Source organism: Octopus bimaculoides, chromosome 11 (assembly GCF_001194135.2).
Source record: "Octopus bimaculoides isolate UCB-OBI-ISO-001 chromosome 11, ASM119413v2, whole genome shotgun sequence".
NCBI lineage: Eukaryota > Metazoa > Mollusca > Cephalopoda > Octopoda > Octopodidae > Octopus > Octopus bimaculoides.
Genome location: NC_068991.1, coordinates 54,593,615 through 54,608,774, shown reverse-complemented (window position 1 = coordinate 54,608,774; position 15,160 = coordinate 54,593,615). Strand labels below are relative to the sequence as shown.

At 33.6% G+C, this 15,160-nt stretch overlaps 1 protein-coding gene across 16 annotated transcripts in view; it reads right to left on the bottom strand.

Moving 5' to 3' along the window:
* LOC106881762 (ryanodine receptor 2) overlaps positions 1–15,160 on the bottom strand; it is a 381,060-nt gene that overhangs the window by 128,962 nt on the left and 236,938 nt on the right. For 15 of the 16 annotated variants that reach the window (XM_014932251.2, XM_014932252.2, XM_014932258.2 and 12 more), the window contains 12 exons: positions 14,862–14,952; positions 14,420–14,560; positions 13,594–13,748; positions 11,470–11,548; positions 10,222–10,311; positions 9,142–9,279; positions 8,126–8,191; positions 6,342–6,417; positions 4,681–4,804; positions 4,042–4,273; positions 1,761–1,879; positions 595–705 (listed from right to left, as the gene is read on the bottom strand). In XM_014932251.2, coding sequence (XP_014787737.1) covers positions 595–705; positions 1,761–1,879; positions 4,042–4,273; positions 4,681–4,804; positions 6,342–6,417; positions 8,126–8,191; positions 9,142–9,279; positions 10,222–10,311; positions 11,470–11,548; positions 13,594–13,748; positions 14,420–14,560; positions 14,862–14,952 — 1,422 coding nt within the window. The remainder of the gene's footprint in view (positions 1–594; positions 706–1,760; positions 1,880–4,041; positions 4,274–4,680; positions 4,805–6,341; positions 6,418–8,125; positions 8,192–9,141; positions 9,280–10,221; positions 10,312–11,469; positions 11,549–13,593; positions 13,749–14,419; positions 14,561–14,861; positions 14,953–15,160) is intronic. The other variant, XM_052971839.1, reaches the window with a different exon arrangement.

Here is a 15,160-nt window from a genome sequence, read left to right as displayed (position 1 = left end):
TGGCACATAAGATGTACCATCTTGAGCGTGACCATTGCCAGTACCGCCTGACTGGCCTTTGTAGGGTTTTCGAGCGAGATCATTGCCAGTGCCCCTGGACTGGCTCTTGTGCGGGTGGCACATAAAAGACACCATTTTGAGCGTGGCCGTTTTCGTGCGGGTGACATGTAAAAGCACCCACTACACTCTCTGAGTGGTTGGCATTAGGAAGGGCATCCAGCTGTAGAAACTTTGCCAAATTAGATTGGAGCCTGGTGTTGCCATCCCGTTTCACCAGTCCTCAATCAAATCGCCCAACCCATGCTAGCATGGAAAGCGGACGTTAAACGATGATGATGATGATGATGATGATTAGTGTATTTGAGACTACATTATCAAATGTGTCCTTCTTTCTCTTAAGACAGTAGAATGTAATTTAAGGAAAATTTTTCAGTTATTTCTTGTAGGTTGAGTGACCATATATAAACTTCTTCATTAGCTCAATCATAAGTTAAAAATTATTCATTGATAAAGCTGTATAAGCAATAAATTTTCTTATAAAAAGAGACTGAAATGACACAATGCAAATATTACTTAAAAATTGTGTTTACATACCTTGCATCAACAGCTTGGACAAGCACTTGTAAGCACCTGACGGATATGTTGACATCATGACCAAAGGCATTAATTTTACTTCTTAATGCTTGGGCTAATTTACAAAAGAGACTGCCAAACAGAAAAATGACCAAAAAAAAAAAAAAAAGAATTTAATTAATATAAATAATCAATTTCATACAATTAAAAATCCAATCAATATTTTTTAAATAGTTGACAGAGGAAGAGATGTGTCTCTGGTCTTTGCAGACCATCTTACATTGATGAGATGAATGTGGTTGATGTTCAGTTTCAACATCTACAGATCTCATTGAACACTTATAAATTTAGAAATTAGTAATATTGGTTTCAAATTTTGGCATAAAGCTAGCAATTTTGGAGGGAGGGGGTTAAGTCAACTACATTGACTCCATTACTCAACTGGTAATTATTTTATCGATCTCAGAAGGATGAACGGCAAAGCTGACCTCGGTGGCATTTGAACTCAGAATGTAAAGATGGATGAACTGCTACTAAGCATTTTGCTCAGTGTGCTAACAATTCTGCCTGCTCACCACCTCAGAAATTATTAAGACCGAGTTCTCTACTGAAATAAAGGAAGAGGCCAGTGTCCATTCTATGTGCCTTTCAGAGAAGAGACTGGAATATCCTAATGAAGCTAACAGTTTTTTTTTCAAACTTTACATGTTTCAGTCACTGGACTGCAGCCATGCTGGGGTACTGCTTTGAGGGATTTCGTCGAATAAATTGACCCCAGTACTTATTTCTAAGACGGGTACTTATTCTATCAGTCTCTTTTGCTGCATTACTAAGTTATGGGAATTAAATCAATAACTGTTGTTAAGAGGTGTTGGGAAACAGAAATACACACACACACACACACACACACACACACAAACATGTATGGCAGGCTTCCACACAGTTTCCATTTATCAAATTTACTTATAAGGCATTGATTGGCTTGGGACTATAGCAGGAGATACTTGCCCAAGGTGTCATAGAATAGGACTGAATCCAAAACCATGTGGCTGCAAGGTGGGAAATAATCTTAAAGATATGACACAATAATATAAGGGTTCTTTTTTCTTTTCTTTGTAGTTTCAGCTCAGAACTGTGGCCATGCTGGAGCACTGCCGTTCTTCATAATAAACAAAAATTATACTTACGTGGCAGTCATTTCTTTTTCTTTTGACGATGCCATTCCTGATGAACTTGGAGAAGTTGGTGATGCAATAAAATACAAACGGTGAGCATGGAAATACCTCTCCACAAATGGTAAAACAACCTGCCATTAAAGGAAATGTATTAAGAAATGTTTCTAAATTATTATACATTTTTTTTTCTTGAGCCTAGGACTCATATGGTTAGTTACCCATATGAGTCCTATGGATAAAACATATAAATGTATAAGTGACTGAGATCATGACATTCCTATGTACAAGAAGCTGATCAGTTGCAGGAGTTCAAAACCAGTAATTTTGAGGGGAGAGGACAAGTTGACTACATTGATCCACCAGTACCTGACTGATTCTTTATTTTATAGGCCCTTGAAGGAATTAAAAGCAAAGTTAACCTTAGCTAGATTTGAACTCAAAATGTAAAGATCCGAAAGAAATGACACTCAGCATTTTGTCTGACATGCTAACAATTCTGCTAGTTTGCCACCTTAATTTATTATATAAGTCACTATTTTAACTCTTGTGGTCATAGTTCTATCATAGGTAGACAACTACAATTGCATACATTTCAAATTGATTTTAAGAAAAAGTTTTGGAGATTAAGTGTATGAAGAAAATAAGAACTGCCATATCCCCCAATTTTATTCTTTGGGTAACCTGATATGCTTTTTACATAAATCTAAATAAGGTTCTACAAGAAAAAAAGAAAATTACTGACAGATGCATGTAGTACTGTTAAAAATATATACATATTGAAGCGTGATAGATGATTATAGTGCTTATGACTGATATCAGTAAAAACAAGGATCTCACTGTGAGAGTGCTAGTATGAAGGAAAATAGAAATATGATTTTCATCACATTACAGATATGTGATTTCATCTCAACAATTTCATCACAAACAAAGCCTTGTGGGAACAGGTAAACTAGCATTCTATTGAAACCCAGATCAAGAAGAGGAAATGGGGTTGGCTGAAATACACTCTAAGGAAAGCTATTTTCAACATTATAAGGCAACTCTAAGGGAATTGGAAGTATGGCAGACCAAAAACAGCATGGAGAAGGTTCACAGAAACTGAAGCATTGGCAGATGGCTACATCTGGGGTCAACTGCAATCTATTGCCAACAATCAAAACAGATGGAGATATGTTGGTGCTCAAAGCTCCACGTGGAGTCAAAAGACCTAATTATCATTTAAATTGATAATTTTCTGCTAGTAAGATTAGCAGAAAATTATCAATTTAAATGATTTTGTATGCAGAAATAATTGGAAAATATTTCTAATTTATTTTATAAATTTTCTTATTTTTTACATGTGTTAAACATTGGACAGTGGCCATGCTGGGGCACTACCTGAAGTGTTTTTGTCCATCATATTGATTTCAGCAGTTATCTTAATGTCTGTTACATATTTTATCAATTTCTGTAAACTAAACTGCAAGGTTATGTAACATAAAGCAATATAAAGACAGACATGAACACAGACACATCCTTCATTCTGATTTTTATATCACAGATGTCACTTAAGTCACATATCCTCAAACTCATGTCCTTCTTTCATATCTGTAATGTGATGAAAATCATATTTCTATTTTCCTTCATACTAGCACTCTCACAGTGAGATCCTTGTTTTTACTGATATCAGTCATAAGCACTATAATCATCTATCACGCTTCAATATGTATATATTTTTAACAGTACTACATGCATCTGTCAGTAATTTTCTTTTTTTCTTGTATGTTGTTGTTCTCAAATTCTAAGTTTGTTTTTCTTGGTAATGTTTATTACCATTTGTAATATTTACAATCACTGGTGCAAACAGATGAAATTAAAGTCTTTGGACTTTGGATGCACTGAAACTATGCTGATTCTGGTTTCCAGCTCATGGGATGTGCTCCATCTTTAATTGTCCTTTCCAGTTAATCATTTCTTTTTTCTCACTGTGTATTTTCATTACACACACACACACACACACACACACATGCATACACTTACATCACAAGCTTCTACACAGTTTCTATTTACTAATTTTGCACACAAGATTTAGGTCATCCCTAGATTGTAGCTGAAGACACCTGCCCAAGGCACCACATAGTGGGTCTGAACCCCAAACCACAAAGTTGAGAAGTAAAGTTCTTAAAAACACAGCCATGCCTATGCCTATAAAACTTCTTTAATAATTTAAAGCTAATTATCACATTTTAGTTAATTAACATTATATTTTAATGCTTTATATGACATATTAAAGCAAAAATAATGGAAAACTGACCTTCCCAAAGAATTTTACATCTTCTGTTGCTGTTGTATAACTTTCTCGTCGACTGAATCGACTACTAGGCTTGGTTTGTTTCATGTTAATTGAGGCTTTGTCCAGATATTCTAAAAGCTTCTGTAACAAACTGTAGGCAAAACGTTTCTCTGTGGCTGATACAGATGCACCGCCATCATTATCTTTGCCATGTCGTGATGAAGATTCATGTGTATGTTGAGACATACTGCCACTAGAAAGGAATAAATATTATAACAGCCATGTTTATTTACTCATTTCACCTTGAAGTAATGTAGCTAAAATATACCTAATAATTATCACATTTAAAAAAAATACATATATTTTAATAACAATATACTAAAACTAGATGTGAAAAATAATCCTATATTGTCTATGTTTAACAACTTATGGAATAAAGAGTAAATACTTAAAACATTACAGATGAAAAATGAAACTTAGTTCTCAGTATATGGAACTGGAACAAATATAAAAATAAAAAAAGTTATTTTTTGATAAAATATTTTTCAAGTCTGTAGTAGACAAGTAGTCATTTATTTAAATTATCTAAATTGTTTTCTTTTTAATTTGCCTAATATTTAAAAAATTTATTTAATAGTTACATATTTGTCTGCTACTTACCAACTGATTCTAAAACCTAAAAATTGCAAAAATTTGAGGAGTTCTTGAGCATGTTCTTTATCTTTTTTCTTCTCATGATCTGTCAGACTATCATATGGTACCAACAGTGGATGAATTCCTCCACCTAAAGTAGAAGTCAAAGACTTGACATTATTAACAAAAAATATTGAAGTATTACAGGTTAAAATATCAGTTACTGTCCCACTTGTCTGCCTTGAGCTCATGTGTGTAAGAGAGAGAAAGTTGTTGTTAGGTTGCATTGATAATGGGCTGAACTACTGGAGAAGCTAGTTTATATGTAATCTCTGGTGCTGTGAGATAACAGGGTAAAATACTTAACTTGGAATGAGCCACACAAAACGACACTGTATAAAAGCATATAAACAAAGGTGCACGTCAGAAATAAAATTTTCTCTGCAAAATATTGTGGAACTTCACATTTTAAACCTAATACATTTCCTATATTAGGATACAAACTACACAACTTCAATTTCTGGGTTTACTACATCAGGTATGCTAGCATCCACTTAAATATATATTATAGCATTGTATCATATCTTAGAAGATCTATCTTAGTTTTAGAAAACATAATTCAGTATCACTGTGGTCCGGTCTTAACTCCAATGGCCACACTCTCAATAAATATGCTTTCTACAAGATGACAGACACCATATTATTTTATGTATATCGTTTATATTAGATAGGCCGGTGTCCTCATGCTGATTGTTTTCACTATGTTTTGGATGTTGTACACTCAAAGAAGGCTGCAGCATACAACTGAAACGTAGTGAAAGCAACAGTCAAAATGAGGATACAGTCCAACTAATATAAACAGTATATCATCATCATCATCATCATCATCATCATCATCATCATCATTTAACGTCCGTTTTCTATGCTGGCATGGGTTGGACGGTTTTACAGGGGCTGGTTAGGCAGAAGACTGCAGCAGGCTTCACTGTCTGTTTTGGCAGTGTTTTTACTGCTGGATGCCCTTTCTAATAACAACCACATTACAGATTGGACATAATATAAATAATAATAATATACACAATATAAATTCCTCATCTGAGAAATATAGAATTGTATTAATCATATTATTTATATTATTAAAGATACATGAGACTGCAAGCTAGCAAAATTGTTATTACATTAGACAAAATGCTTAACAGCATTTCTTCTGACTCTTTATGAGCTGAGTTCAAATTCTGCTAAAGTCCATTTTGTCAGTCATCCTTTCTAGGTTGATAATATAAGTACAAGTCAAGTGTTAGGGTTGATGTAATCAACATACCCCAATCCCTAAAATTACAGGCCTTGTGATGAAATTTGAAACTGTTATACTATGTACACCATCTCAAATGATTTCTTTATATCTGATATAGATCAACCAGGGCTGGCCAGGATTAAACATTAATATTGATTTCAAATTTTGGCCCAATGCCATCAATTTCAGGGGAGGGAGTAGGTTGATTACATTGACTCCAGTACTCAACTGATTCTTATTTTATTGACCCTGAAAGGATGAAAGGCAAAGTTGACGATGGCATTTGAACACAGAACATGAAAATGAATGGAAAGCTACTAAGCATTTTGCCTGATGTGCTAATGATTCTTCCAGCTCACTGCTTTAAACAATAATATTAAAACTGGCAACTTACCAATTGATTCTAAGTCTAATTTCTTTTGTTTAAACCAAACTTCATGCATATTTTCTGCCAGCCTTTCTGCCAAATTCTGCAAATCAAGTAAAAATATATTTTAGAAATTTGGCTAAAATGTGCCAAAGTAACACAAAGACTGAAGACATTCAAAGACCAGAAATTTAGAGATAGCATTTCTGGAATATTTTTTTTATATCAAAAGGACTCATTAAACATATTAAGTCATAATGAGATGCATAAAGGTTTTTTGAAGAAATTTTCTAATAGATTCTTAGAAGTTGAAATCAAAGAATATATGAAAAAATATTTTTAATAAAAAATTAATGTTATATTAAAAAATTGATTCCATGAATATTTTCATGCAAAGGAATGGTTTCCATTTGTTTGCATGGACCAGCTTGTTATCTCTTTTTTTTTTTAAGAAAGAAACAATCTATTTTATAATTGTCATCTAAATTATGCAAAAATGAAAATAACACTGATATCTCATTTTAACAGATATATTTACCAAAATTGCATAAAAATATCTCGAAATACTAAAGAATAAATTTATTCAATAAAATTGCCATTGGCTTTAACCATGGCCCAAGGTCTCCAGATGACTTCAGAATCTCCTGTATCTCTTCTGGACAGTCTCCTTGTTTAAGTTGGTGGATGCTACCATAATCCTTGCCTTCAGTTTATCCTTGGTGTTACAAGGAGTTTTGTTGTTCACTTGCTCAGCTGCACCCCACACATAATAATCAAGGGAGTTGCAGTCTAGGGAGTTAGGTGGCCAGATGTTAGGGGTGATGTGGTCACAGAATTTGTCTCACAGCCATGACTGGGTTCTGCTTCTGTGGGCATGGTGCAGAGTCCTGTTGCCAAACAGAGTCTACCAGCAGCCACCCTCTTGACCCAGGGCAGCACTACCTTCTCCAGGCACTTGATGTAGGCCTCTGTGTTGAGTGTGAGGCCGTGTGGGAAGATGAATGGAGGCATAACGTCACCATCGCTAGTGATCACTCCAAACATCATGATGTTGACTGGTTGTTTGATTTTTATCACTCTTGGTACTTGTTCTGGGGACATGGCAAGCCAACAGTTGTTTTGTGCCTTCACCATCTGATCCTGGCAGAAATTTTTCTCGTCTAAGAAAAACCAAAGCATGTTCGATTGGAGGGGATGCTTGAGTTTGTTCAAAAGTTTTGTAGCACAGTCTTTTCTCTTGTCCTTGATGGCTTGGGATAAAAATTGACCCTTTCTCATCTTGAATACCAAGGCACCACCTGCCTGATAAGAAACTCAGACACTCCTGTATCCCTTGTGATGGGCCTGATTGACTTAGTGGGATCGTTGTCAATCATGAATTGGATCTCACCAACAAATTCAGGATTTCTTTTCTTATCAGAGTGATCAGATCGAGTTTTCCAAGCTTCCATATCCTTGTAATCACCATTAGACTCATCCAACTCTTTCTGAATCCTCTGCAAATTGACACCCAAACATTCTGAAATGTTCATATTGGAGCTTCCGGTGCAAATGCCAAGCAGTACAGCATGTTGTTTCCAAATTTTTAGTGCCCAACTGACCCTACTATACTGTATCGTCAACGAAATCAAAAACAAACAATGAACATGCCCGAAATTAAAAATATAAAATGGCGACAATTTACCCATTGCACCCTGTATATTTGAATGTCTTTGTGGCAAATTAAGCTGGCATATGATAAAATTGGATCAGAACAATTGTTTTATTTCTTTATATCAGAAACTGTGATGCAAAATGTAAGTAACTCTTACCTGCATTTCTCTTGTTACAGTCATGTTACGGAGATCATAAGGTCGAGGGCTGTAGCCTTGATCATGCTAGAAAAATATGGCAAAAGCAAAAAAATTCACAAGACACTATACAAACATTCATACAAGCAATATATATGTTATACTCTGACTTATCCATAATTATTTGTTTAATTTTAGTAATTTTAACTGTTTTAGCATTAAGATTACTCTGTCAAATATAATACTTAATTTTTCAAATTGCTTTTTCTTTTTCTATTAATCATGCATTATTTCTTAGCTTCAGAATTTTGATGATGAGTTTATTTATTTTTACAATGATGTTTTCGGGTAGGCTTTGATTACAGGAAATACTAAATGTATGATAACTAATTAAGATTATTAGTTAAGATGTTTACAAGTTATTATTTATAGTTTTGTCTACTTTGAGTTTAACTGTTAAGAACAAATTATTTCACAGTCTCTTGAAGTTTCTAAATTGTTACAATGTAAATAAGATATTAGTGATTAATAGATTAAGTAACTGGATATTCGAAATTTGTTTGCTCATTTTTACATCTGTTTTTCTATGCTGGATTTGGTTAGGTGAATACTTAGGTTAGATGGATATTTATGTTAGATGGGTATTATGTGAGGCAGAATTTTTACACCCAGGTATTCTTCCTGTCAACCACCTTTACCTAATTTAAGTTAAGTTAATTCAAATATATTCTGACAAAAGATTTTAAATTTTATTTTAGAGCTTTACAAATTTAAATCTAAAATTTATCTATTCTACGTAGTGGTATTGAAATTTAATAAATTTTTCAAAATATATTGTATAAATTATATATTCTTTGAAAATTATTTGATTTATAAAAAAGAGTAAAGAATTTGTACATTTTGAAGAATTTAAAATTTTGAAGATAAAAATGAAAATTTCCTGAGCAAACTGGCATTGTTAATTTCTTATAACCACCAAGCCTATCCCTCCCCACAGGCATGTTAGGATAACTCTTGTAAAACTGATGTAATCTTACTACATTTGATTTTGAAGCTCGTCTTTTGATGCCCTCATTTGACTGTAAAAGTCTGCTATCTTCACAATCCAAAGACCATCCAAGTGCTATAGTGCACTTCAAGGAATTCCTTACTGGTTCTGTGTATTTGAATTTTTCCTGTAAATAACAACAAAATAATGATTATGAAATTTAAAAAAAAACTTAAAAAATTTGGCATTTAAAAAAAGTAAGGAAATGCCATTGAGCAGATCTTTTGATATTACTTCTGAATGTATATTTATATATTTACACACATACACTCATGCACACATGCACACACACACACACACACACACATGCATGTGCGAACACACATATGCATGTATAAGCACAACTATGTGTGTGTGTGATGTATGTGTGCATGTATTTTTGTGCATGTGTGTGTGTGTGTGTGTGTGTATATAACAAAGGAATAGAAGTTTGGAGTCTGTGTAGGTACCACATTAGCACTCTGATATAATCCAGATCTGGCTTACCATATCAAATGATAAAGAACATACAGAATTGTTTAAGATAAACAATTATACAGCTAAATTATACTCAATAGATAAAGCCTGAGTTTACGTAATTGGATTCCATAGAACATCCAAAGTATATAATCAAGATATCATAAAGAAGAAGGGAGAATTTAATGAGAATAATACTGTAATAAACAAATTTTGAAGAGGTATGATTCTCCATTCTTCTTTATGATGTATATGCATATATATGTGTCTGTGTGCATATGCTTCTATGAGCAAGTGTGCACACGTGCATGTGTGTGTGTGTGTGTGTCTATGTATGTTTATGTGTACATGGCTATTCAGTTTAGTTTAATATAGTGTCTAATTGTGTTCCTTTATGAAGGATCAAACATCTTTGAAATTTTCTGCTACAAAATGGGTAGAAGTGTAAAAGAACATCTTAAATAAATAGTTCACAAACCACTCACACACACGTATATATATTCTTATAAACACACACACACGCACACACACACACACACACACACACACACACACACACACACACACACACACACACACACACACACACACACACACAATGTAATCAACATACTGCTTCTGTAAGAAGATGATATGGTTTCAGTGATGGATGGGTTTTCTTGTCTTCATTATATTCTGTTCCATAGACCCAGGCCTGGTCAACCTAGAGGAGACACAAATAGACACAAATAATAAATTGTAAAGGATTTACAAAAGGATCAAAACACTTCTTTATATACCCATGCTAGCATGGAAAGCGGACGTTAAACGATATATATATATATATATATACATACACACACACACATTAGAAGGACAAGCTTCATGATAAACATAAGTCCTGAGCATCAGGAACTTAGTTGTTGTTCAATCCAAGAGTAACCTTGATGAAGCAGACTTATGCTCAAAAGCATTTCATTTGTGACTATCCCATCTGTTAGAGATCTCTGGGACTGCATTATCAAATATTTCCTATTCTAATGATATTGGGTTACTATTCTTTAAGTAAACCATACAGTCTTTGAAACTGGTTCGAGAGAAGTTGAGTTCTAAAATGTAGTCAACCTAGTTCTTAACTTTTTGGTTTATTAAAACTCTCATTTGGTAAAATGTTTAATTAATAATTCACAGGTTTTATAATGCTGATAATTTCTAATAAGAATGAAATAGTGCTATACCTGATTATTATCAACAAGAAATTGTAAGAACTTTGTAATAAGTAAATACAAAAACAAATAAATATGTGAATTTGATGCAGCTTTTTCTTTGAAATTCCTTAATTTAGAATTCAAATTTCAAATCCTACCTCATATTATGAAAAAATAATTATATTCGTTGCATTGATGGTTATCAATTGAGAACAAGATGTATTTGAAAACTTTGAAATAGTTATTTGATGATACAGTTAGAAATTAAATGAATAAATACTGATTTGATACAGTTATTCCATTATTTCATCCTGTGATGCACCTGCACACATCACTAGTGGTGTTTCTTGGGAGTCATTAGGTGTTTTCAAACCTCAGATTCCCTCACTCCAAGTGACCCAGCTAGTGTTGATCAAACCCCTACTTGTGTCCAGTTAGCACTACCCCTGACAACACTGCCCTTTCCAGGGCTCATGCCTCCTGATTCACAGCCCCCTTGAGGTATTCTCTGTTGCCCCCACAGCTAACTTGATGGCCTTCCACCTACTTGACCCCATGATGTCCAGTATGTTGTAAGCTCTGTTGATGGATTAATTAGCACAGAAAATTAGAAGAGAATGTAAAGTAAGGAAATTAATTGAAGTTCTTGTCTAATTTTTTTTATCAATGCTTACCTTTTTAACAGCCCAGCAATCATGATAATGCTCTGCAAATTTTGAAACCACAGCTTCTAGAGCAGGATTTAATGTAATGCTGTGAATTGAATGAGAATTAAAATATTATAACAAACAGTCTGCACAAATAAATTATGTTAAAATTGTTTGATTACATTGCATATTTCTTTCTTGCACTATCAGGTGATTTTCATGACAATCACTACATTCTTATTATAGAGGAATGCAAAAATAGTTTCTTAAAGCCTTCCTTCAGGTGTTTGTGCTTATAAGATTCAATTATGTCAGCTAAGTGAAGGAACATGATCTTAATGGCTAGCGTGGTGCACTCATGATTGCAGGATCATTATTTTGATTCCCAAACTAGGTGGTGCACTATGTCTTTGGCAAAACACTTCATATTGCTCCAGTCCACTCAGCTATAAATGAGTAACCTTGCTACGGATTTGACTCTTGTTCAGGGGGAATGATGTAATCATGGTCACTTATACACCATGGACACCAGGTAACTGGATCAATGAATCCTAGGATCTAAGACAGTAATGTCCAAGAGGTGATGATGATGTCAACTATAGCAGATTCTAAGAGAGAGAGAAATTGAGAGAGAGAAAAAGTGAAAAAAGAGAGAATGTGTGTGAGAGAGAGGGAGAAAGAGAAAGAGAAAGAGAGAGAGAGAGAAGGGGGGGGGAGAAACCCCCAACACCTGACAAGTTGGCTAGTACTTTTTTTATTGATCTTAAAATGATGGAAGTTGATATTGGCATGATTTAAACTGGGATCATGTGAGTTGGCATAAATACCACTAGGAATTTTCTCCTATGCTCTAACGACTCTACTCATATTGATACCTTTCACTATGTCGTTAAGAGCTTAAATTATTAAAAAATAAAAAAATATAAATAATTAAATATAAATGAAACAGTGTGGAGTTCTAAGAAAACATTCAGCTGATTTAGCAATTTCAGTGTTTTGTCTTAAATATACAAGATATTCAACATGGTTATATGAGTACCTAAAAAGCTATTTTGTTTAGTTATTTCCCATTTGCTGTTGAAGCTTTTGAAAGTTTAAACATAATCATTAGCATATCTGGTGTGTGCATTCATTTAAGCCCTAACCCCTAAACCTACTACCAGTCAGGTAGAATGAAATGAATCATAATATCTTGCCTAACAACTGCAAGAGATTTGAACTGGCAATATCAAGATTCACTCTCTGTTGGATACTGATGCAGCAACTTCTTCAATTAAAATTATGTTAAGGTTTGGTGATGCAAACAGGAAAACTGAACTCTAAACTTGAGTATATTTATCTTTTATCTTTATCTTTTACTTCTTTCAATAATTACACAGCAGCCATGCTGGGGAACTGCCTTGAAAGATTCTAGTCAAATGAATCAACCCAGCACTTATTTTTCTTTAAAGCCTGGTAACTATTCTATAGGTTTCTTTTGCTAAACCACTAGGTTACAATAATGTAAACACATCAACACTGGTCATCAATCAGTGGCGAGTGACTAACACAGACACAAAGATACACACACACACACACACACACACACACACACACACACACACACACACACACACACACACACACACACACACACACACACAGGTATGATGGGCTTCTTTCAGTTTTTGTCTACCAAATTCACTCTTAAGGTTTTGGTTGGCTCGAGGCTATAGTAGAAGACACTTGCCCAAGGTGCCATGCAATGGGACTAAACTCAGAACCATGTGGTTGGGAAGCAAACTTCTTACCACACAGCTACTCCTGTGCCTATGATCCAGAAAGATCATACAAAATAAATTAACTTGACCCACAGAGATGATATGGAATAATATCACACAGCCACATCTGTACCTATGCCATGCCTGTTTTTATATATTTTCTACATTTAATTGACAGAAGTTAGAATCATCCTCAGGTTTTGAGTTATTCTGTAATCTATGCTGATTAAATATAAATAAATATAGATTACAACTATTATATTTTAAAAGAACAAGAATTTAACATAAATTACAAAATAATGTTAATGAAATTGGAATATAACAAATTTTGGTATTTGTTTACAGGGATTCTTAATAACTGTGTAAATAGTCTTAAAATATGCAAACTTACCTTTTGGTATTGACTGGATTAGGAACATACTCTGCTTCTACCCCTTGAACAGTAGAAATGTCATCTTGGTTAGTCAAGGAATAATCTGGAGACATAGCACAGCCTATAGCTGAGAGGCATGGTAAGGCCCGAGAAAACAGTTCTGGATCATAACCCTGCAAGTATAAAATTAAAATTTATTTTTCATTGTGAAACAGAAAATACTGAAATGACTAGAATTATAATCATAAATAAGTTTAAAATATTTCCAAGATTGTTTATCTTTTATTTTCTTACTTGTTTCAGTCATTGGACTGTGGCCATGCTGGGGCACCACATTGAAGGGGTTATTGAATGAAATTGGCCACAGTATTACTTTTTAAAGCCTGGTATTTATTCTATTGGTCTCTTTGTTGAACCACAAAGTTACAGGGATGTAAATGAACCAACACCAGTTATCAAGCAGTGGTGGAGAACAAACACAAATGAAAAATCCTCACTCATTTATAAATCTATGGACCTCCAAACAGTCTCTGTCAACCAAAGTCATTCACAAGGCTACAAAAGATACTCACTCAAGGTGCAGTGGGACTGAACCTGAAACCATGTGGTTTCAAGCAAGCCTCTTAACCATGTGCCTGTTTATGACTTTTTAAAATAAAAGTAAATGTTTATTTTTTCCTGCTGTAGTTGATTTTTGCCTTACTTCTCATTAGGGGTTGATGAAGTAAGTAGCAATTATATAATGGTGTCGATTCTATTAAGTATAACTAACTACTTGCAATGCTATGGTCTGGTATCAATATAAAAAAAAAAAAATCAATATGAAGTTTTTTTGTTTACGTACTCTTTGGGCCAATGAGTCAAATATGCCACTGAAAAGAACCATTGTCAGACGACGTTCTTCCTCACTTGCAGATCCAAAAGATCCCCAACCACCGTGGCTTCCATAGTAACTTCCACACCTCTCATAATGCGATGTTAACAACTGGAAAATTAGATAAGTAAGACAGTGGTAAATAAAAAAATGAATTCTGAAATATATAAAACAACTTGGATAACATTATTTAAAAAAATCTCATTCAAGAATCTTTCAAATTGAATTTACAGTTAAATTCTTATTCTAATATAATTTCAAAGTCTGAAATATGGTAAAATATTATGAAAGATAAATACATCATTAACTGGAAAAAAAAAAAAATCGAGTATAAAAATGAATCAAATATACTATTGATAAAAGTTTATTAAATTCTAGATAAATTCTATAAAAGGAAATGAAAGATTCTTACTCTTAGTGGCACAACTGCACTATCAGATAAAGCAGGTACATCCACAGTCATTTTTCTCAGAAGCTTTGTCATCATTGGTGGACGGAGTTGACTGAAATGTACAGAAAATTCATTTAAAGATAATTGCATATAAAATTATCATGTAACAAAACTTCACTATTATATTCAGGTTTATTTACATGAGATAGTATGTAAACTAATGTTTATAATAAATAATATCAATACCATGTGTGCATATATACATATATACATATATATATATATATATATATATATATATATATATATATATATATATA